Below are 7,806 nucleotides of genomic sequence, written 5' to 3'. Positions count from 1 at the left end.
TCATCCCTCTCCTATCTGTCTCTTATCTCTCCACTCTGCCTCTCCATCCATCTCTCTCCCATCTGTTTCTGCCTCTCTCCATATCTGTCTCTTTCTCTCTCTCTCTCCTGCACTGCTTCGCTCTGCAAACGGTGGTGCTGCTGCTGACACGTGTCCGTCTCCGGATTGGTCAGATCTGTAGACGCCGAATTGAGGTCATAATGGGGCAACAGCCAATGAGCGGTGGCCACGGCAGGAGCGAGACGGAGAGCGCCAGACCCCAGCCTGCCCGCTCGCCCGAGCTCCGGACCCGAGCCTGACTGACCGTCAGCGAGTGAGTGACCAGTGGACTGACCGTCAGCGCTTGGCTATTAAACCGGAACCCGAGCGCCTGAGCGGTTAGTATGAAGCCCAGGAGCGGGGAGATGGAGCTGCTTCGTCTGCTCGGTGAGTGTCTCCCACTCTCTGCCGCCTGAACCGCCACAGACAGCGGCCCTTTACACTCAAGCATCACATTTTATATATCAGGAAGGGCCACACTGATTCCTCTCTGCCCTACGAGTTTGGATCCACATTGCTTCTCCATCAATATTTAATCATGGGGAGGCAGCCTTGCCTGATTCTGCTGCTCTGAGTTACCCACTAAAGTCTGATCTTTGACAAGTCATCACAATATGTCTCGTGAGATCGTTTACCAAGCTGAATACAGCATATGTTAAATGTTGATGTATGAAGGATATATACTGCATTAAAACTTCCCTGAAATGTTACTGTGGTTACTCTTCCAGCACTAGTGTCTCTGCTTCCATATTGGCGCGGTTTATAAAATATGGGTACTTGAACGAGATGAAAATCTGCAACAAACTGCTCAGTGGGCACTCTTTGTGTTCTTTGCTTGTGATTTATTGTCGCTTCCAACTTGGGGTTAGTCGGCACAATGTGACTGGGAATACAAATTGCACTGAAGAGAGTGCTCTGAGGTAAGTCATCAACACGTACAGCGATCTGCCCCAGAATGGTAGTTTAAAATATATTCCGATACACCCACCCGGCAGGGGAGAAACAATGGTCAGGAAGTAAGATCAAGCCCGAGATCCGATGTAATGCCTGTTCTTGTCAGCTTGGATCTTGTAAGTCTCTTGTGGGGACCGTGAATTGGATTCAATTTGAAATTGAATTGTTTTTGGAGCAAGCAAGGAGATGGATTAAGGGATTTGTAACTAAGAAAGAAATACAATTTTTTAAATCAGATTGCGGCTTCTGCAACCATTTAAATAAATTGCCTTTAAATAAAATACTTTGCATTCAAGGAGAACAGTCTTGGGATGTTCTCTATGATATGAAACCCAAATGGTGTAAGATGGCCTTTCTTGAATTCATCCCTCTTGTACTCTGATCTTATCAGCATAAAGTCATGGTTTTGTTACTGCAAATTGATATCACTACAAAGCAGTTTCTTAACATTAGGAAGACTACATTTTGTGAATCTTTCAAAACAAATTGAAAATGTTACAGGCATATGGGTACCTCTAAAAGAAAGCAGAGATTGTGCTAACTTTTTATGTGACGCAGTCACACTTTTGGGGATGTTTGCAAGATTTTGATATTGTTCGCTAATATCACCAGCAATACTTTAACGTCCTGATAAAACAAGTAATCAAAATATATTTATGGCATGTTGCTTATTTAATCTGGGTTACCTTCCATGGGGAAATCATTCTTTAATCACAATTGTGATCAAAGTTTTGCGGTTTGCTCAGAATGGGTCCAGCATTCTAAAAATAGTCGCTTTTGCATATCCCCTTATGAATTGAGGCCTAACTGAACTGACAATGTTATTGAAATGGGGATGTTTTGCTGTTCTGGAAGGCAAAATGGTCACTGCAGACTGATGGCATATGGGGTTAGTTAAACTATTTGTATGATATTGTCATGCGCTTATAATGCCCAATCAATTTAAGTGTTAAATAATTGTGTATCAGTTTATGCTGTAACAGCAACATCCTCACTGAAACAACTTGATTGCAGAGTTTTGTTTAAGATATGTATGTTTCATGGGAATTAGTTGAACTGAATTATGCAAGGATGAGCCTTTGTACATAAATTGTTTTAGAAGAGCTCGGTGTACCTATTCTTTTAAAGTTTTGTATGTGTGATTTTGGTCCACTTATATTTGCAGTATCGCCGTTCAGAATCTAATACTGAAGCCTTGTTATCCTTTGCAGGTATATTTGGGTCTTTGCTGGTCACTGTCAATGCTTTCTATTCAGCAAGTGATGTTGTGGAACTGACCCAAAATAACTTCAACACAGAAGTTATTCAAAGTGATGAACTGTGGTTGGTGGAGTTCTATGCACCATGGTAAGTCAGGAGTACATTAGTGTAACAATTGGAGTATGCTGCAGATTGTTTATTATAGACATGACATGAAAATTAATGTGCTAGGTCATGGTGAGGTGTACATAATACGACCGAGGCCTATCACTTTACAGTTAGACAATATTCCACCTGCATGTTTAGATTTTAATTTGATCTATAATCTATTCAACATTGTCAAACGTTTGTGAAAAACATGTATATAAGTGCATCTTGGCTTCAGTGCAGTTTTCATCATAGATTATCATAGAATTTACAGTGCAGAAGGAGGCCATTCGGCCCATCGAGTCTGCACCGGCTCTTGGAAAGAGCACCCTACCCAAGGTCAACACCTCCACCCTATCCCCATAACCCAGTAACCCCACCCAACACTAAGGGCAATTTGGACACTATGGGCAATTTAGAATGGCCAATCCACCTAACCTGCACATCTTTGGACTGTGGGAGGAAACCGGAGCACCCGGAGGAAACCCACGCACACACGGGGAGGACGTGCAGACTCCGCACAGACAGTGACCCAAGCCAGAATCGAACCTGGGACCCTGGAGCTGTGAAGCAATTGTGCTATCCACAATACTACCGTGCTGCCCTACAATACTACCGTGCTGCCCTGTAGTGTACAGCATTTTCTGTTTCACTAAACATGGAAGTGACCCAAAGCAACCAGCACAGAATCCACAATATACATGTTGGCTTTAAAAATGGTCGCAAGTTTTCAGCAGGAATTTTATGAATGCATCATGGCCAAGAGTTCAAAACTACTGATGGTCATGGTAGATTAGCCCGTATGTAAAGCTATAATCATAAGTTATGTTTAGCTGTGCATTAAAATATGGGCAGGTCTTGGATTCAGCAGTGTTTTTTTAAGCCTGTAATTGAATTAAACTTGTTACATGCTGGGTATATCACACCCAAAAAATTATTTTGGTGTTTCACGTGTGGGCTTTGTCAGATTGGCCCCTGAATGAAAGAAAATTGCTTTTATTAAAATATGACTATTGCCAACCATTTTAAGTGAGCCATTCAAATGGCACTCTAAATGTTTTTTAAATGATTATACACGTGGGGTGCTGCAAATTGTTTTATACAGACGAAAGCAGGAAGCTTTTAATTATCGGGTCCAATGTAATCCCCAAAATAATTTGCATCAAATGCTAAACAGCCATTATATTTAAATTTTTGATTAAGAAATATATATAAGAATGTGGAGGAAACCCACGTCATGTAAAAGCTGTTTCTGAAGGTTTCAGTAAGTGCGATCTAGAAGTCAATTTCTCTGGAACCCAACCAAGTGTGTCAACCAGTTCAGTTTTTTAAAATTTAGTTCTTCTCAACAAGGTACAGATTTCTTTATTTCTTCTCTCCCATCTTGCAGTCAGTAGCTCACTGGTTAAATGCAAGAATGAGTCTTGCAGGACAAGAAAGGAGCTGTGGTGGATTCAAGATTGAGTCTGCAGGCCTTGCAGGTTCAACCAAAGCATAGAACTTTATTTAGATGTTACCATACAAAATAGGAGTAGGTCAATTGGCCCTTCAAGCCTACTCCACCATTCATTATGATCATGGCTGATCACCAAACTCAATGGTCTGTTGTCGTCGTCCCCACCCCATATCCTTTGATCCCTTCCGCCCCAAGAGCTATATCTAACTCCTTTAACACATATATAATATTTTGTGGTAGCAAATTCCACAGGCTCACCACTCTATGGTGAAGAAATTCTCTTCATGGCTTCCGGTTGCGGCGATGCGGAGCTAAGCCGCACATTTCGGCAGCTCCCGATAGAACGGACTTTTGGGATCTCCAGAGGAGCCCCAACGGAAATTTTTTGACCGATTCACATGTGGGAAGGTGAGTGCAAGGTCCCCCTTCCGTCGTGTATGGAGGGGACTAGAAGTGGAGCGGTGGAAAAGAGGCTTTGGAGCAGCGGCAGAAAGGAGGGGGAAAAAACAGGAGGGCGGAGATCGAGCAGCATGGGGGCCGGACCAGCAGGAGTTTCTCAGGTGCTGCGTGGAGGAGCTTAAGAAGGGGGTGCTGGCGCCAATGCTGATGGCGATCGAGGGGCTGAAGGAAACCCAGAAGGCCCAGGAGGTAGAGCTCCGAGAGGTGAGGGACAAAACTAACGAGGACGAGATCTTGGGCCTGGCGGTGAAGATGGAGGCGCACGAGGCGCTGCACAAGAGGTGGGCCGAGAGATTCGAGGTCCTGGAGAACAGGTCCTGGAGAACAGGTCGAGGAGGAAGAATCTCCGGATTCTGGGTCTCCCTGAAGGAGTGGAGGGGGACGATGCCGGGGCGTATGTGAGCACGATGCTCCATTCGCTGATGGGTGCGGAGGCCTCTCCGAGCCCCCTGGAGCTAGAAGGGGCTCACCGGGTCCTGGCGAGGCGACCCAAGGCTGGCGAGCCGCCAAGGGCGATAGTGGCGAGGTTCCATCGTTTCGCGGACAGAGAGAGTGTCCTGAGATGGGCTAAGAAGGAGCGGAGCAGTAGATGGGAGAATGCGGTGATCCGAGTCTACGAGGATTGGAGCGCGGAGGTGGCAAAGAGGAGAGCTGGCTTCACCCGGGCCATGGCGGTGCTGCATAAAAAAAGGGTGAGATTCGTAATGCTGCAGCCAGCGCGATTGTGGGTCACGTATCAGGATCGACACCACTATTTTGAAACGCCAGAAGAGGCTTGGACCTTTATCCAAATGGAAAAATTGGACTCAAACTGGGGGTCTGTGGTTGTGGGGGAGATGTTGACTGCATACAGGGTTGTAAATATGGGTAAAGAATGTTTCACGGGTGGGACGATGGATGGGGATGGGGGAAGAGTTTTGATGGGGAGACCGTGAGGAATGTGGGCGTCGGTGCTGGAGGGAGGTGAGACCCGGGGATGGGGGAATTGGTTTAAGGCCGCAACAGGAGCTGCGCCACGGGGCGGGGTTGGCTCAGGAAAGCGCGGGCTTTTTCCCGCGTGAGGTAGGTAGGTAGCCCCCCAATCCGGCTGATCACGTGGAATGTGAGAGGCCTAAATAGGCCGGTTAAGAGGGCCCGAGTGTTTGCGCACTTAAAGGGACTGAAGGCAGACGTGGTCATGCTTCAGGAGACACATCTGAAGGTGGCAGATCAGGTCAGGTTACGGAAGGGATGGGTAGGACAGGTATTCCATTCGGGGCTGGATGCGAAGAATAGAGGGGTGGCAATACTGGTGGGGAAGCGGGTGTCGTTTGAGGCCAAGAACATAGTAGCAGACAATGGAGGTCGGTACGTGATGGTGAGCGGTAGGTTGCAGGGGATGTGGGTGGTATTGGTAAATGTATACGCCCCGAATTGGGACGATGCTGGATTCATGAAATGTATGTTGGGGCGTATTCCGGACATGGAGGTAGGAAGCTTGAGAATGGGTGGGGATTTCAACACTGTGTTGGACCCAGCACTGGATCGCTCCAGATCTAGGACCGGAAAGAGGCCGGCTGTGGCCAAGGTGCTTAGGGGGTTTATGGACCAGATGGGGGGAATTGATCCGTGGAGATTTGCCAGGCTTTTGGCCAGAGAATTTTCTTTTTTCTCCCATGTACACAAGGCTTACTCCCGGATAGATTTTTTTGTTCTGGGCAGGGCATTGATCTCGAAAGTGGAGGGAACGGAGTATTCGGCCATAGCCATTTCAGACCACGCCCCGCACTGGGTGGAACTAGAGCTGGGGGAGGAGAGGGACCAATGCCCGCTGTGGCGGTTGGATGTGGGACTGCTGGCAGACGAGGAAGTGTGCGGGAGGGTGTGGGGGTGCATTGATAGGTATCTGGAGGCCAACGACAACGGGGAGGTGCAGGTGGGAGTAGTATGGGAGGCGCTGAAGGCGGTGGTCAGGGGAAAGTTAATCTCCATCAGGGCTCCGGGAGAAGAGAGAGGGCAGGGAGAGGTTAGTGGGGGAGATTTTAAGAGTGGACAGGAGATATGCAGAGGTCCCTGATGAGGGACTACTCAGGGAGAGGCGAAGTCTCTAGACGGAGTTCGAACTGTTGACCACAGGGAAGGCAGAGACACAGTGGAGGAAGGCACAGGGGGCGATTGTATGAGTATGGGGAGAAGGCGAGCCGGATGCTGGCACATCAGCTCCGTAAGAGGATGGCAGCGAGGGAGATAGGTGGAGTCCAGGATGGAAGGGAAACTACGGTGCGGAGTGCGGTGAAAGTAAATGAGGCCTTCTCTGAGGAGCCCCCAGTGGGGAAAGAGGGGATGCGACGATTCTTGGACCAACTGAGGTTCCCGAGGGTGGAGGAGCAGGAGGTGGCTGGTTTGGGGGCGCCAATTGGGTTGGAGGAGCTGATTAGAGGACTGGGGAGCATGCAGGCAGGGAAGGCCCTGGGACCGGATGGGTTCCCGGTGGAGTTCTATAGGAAGTATGTAGACCTGTTGGCCCCGTTGCTGGTGAGGACTTTCAATGAGGCAAGGGAGGGGGGGACCCTGCCCCCGACAATGTCGGATGCGACGATCTCTTTGATCCTGAAGCGGGATAAGGATGCAATGTGGGTCGTACAGGCCGATCTCACTCCTCAACGTAGATGCTAAGTTGCTGGCAAAAGTGTTGGCTAAGAGGATTGAGGACTGTGTCCCGGGGGTGATTCACGAGGACCAGACGGGATTTGTAAAGGGCAGGCAGTTAAACACCAATGTGGGGAGGCTCCTAAGTTGTGATTATGATGCCCTCGGTGGAGGGAGAGGCGGAGATAGTGACAGCTATGGACGCGGAGAAGGCCTTTGACCGAGTAGAGTGGGAGTATCTCTGGGAAGTGTTGCGGAGGTTTGGGTTCGGGGGAGGGTTTATTAGCTGGGTTAAGCTCCTATATAGAGCCCCGGTGGCGAGTGTGGTTATGAATCGGCGGAGGTCGGAGTACTTCCGGCTGTATCGCGGGACGAGGCCCCCTGTCCCCCCTGTTGTTTGCATTAGCAATTGAACCTTTGGCCATGGCATTAAGGGAGTCCAGGAAATGGAGGGGGGTGGTCCGAAGGGGAGAGGAGCATCAAGTGTCGCTATATGCAGACGACCTGTTGCTGAATGTGGCGGATCCAGTGGAGGGGATGGTGGAGGACATGCAGATCCTAAGGGAGTTTTGGAACTTCTCGGGCTACAAGCTCAATGTAGGGAAGAGTGAGCTCTTTGTGGTGCACCCGGGGGGGATCAGGGAAGAGAGATAGACGACCTACCGTTGAGGAGGGCGGAAAGGAGCTTTCGATACTTGGGGATCCAGGTAGCTAGGAGTTGGGGGGCCCTGCACAAACTTAATTTGGCGCGGCTGGTGGAGCAGGACTTCAAACGATGGGACATGTTGCCGCTCTCGCTAGCGGGCAGAGTAGAGTCAATTAAAATGGTGATCCTCCCGAGGTTTCTTTTTGTATTCCAGTGCCTTCCAATTGTGATCACCAAGGCCTTTTTTAAGAGGGTAGGCAGGAGCATTATGTGTTTT

The 7,806-nt window shown here is 48.8% G+C and overlaps 1 protein-coding gene across 1 annotated transcript in view; it reads left to right on the top strand.

Annotated features, from left to right (window-relative positions):
• Nucleotides 1-220: 220 nt before the first annotated feature.
• pdia6 (protein disulfide isomerase family A, member 6) overlaps nucleotides 221-7,806 on the top strand; it is a 43,356-nt gene continuing 35,770 nt past the window's right edge. The window contains exons 1-2 of the mRNA XM_072500959.1: nucleotides 221-426; nucleotides 2,205-2,340. Of these exons, the coding sequence (XP_072357060.1) occupies nucleotides 384-426; nucleotides 2,205-2,340 (179 nt within the window). The 5' untranslated portion in view covers nucleotides 221-383. The remainder of the gene's footprint in view (nucleotides 427-2,204; nucleotides 2,341-7,806) is intronic.

The sequence above is a fragment of the Scyliorhinus torazame genome, chromosome 1, assembly GCF_047496885.1.
Source record: "Scyliorhinus torazame isolate Kashiwa2021f chromosome 1, sScyTor2.1, whole genome shotgun sequence".
Classification (NCBI taxonomy): Eukaryota; Metazoa; Chordata; class Chondrichthyes; order Carcharhiniformes; family Scyliorhinidae; genus Scyliorhinus; species Scyliorhinus torazame.
Note: the sequence above shows the minus strand (reverse complement) of the source record. Positions and strands in the feature narration are given on the sequence as shown.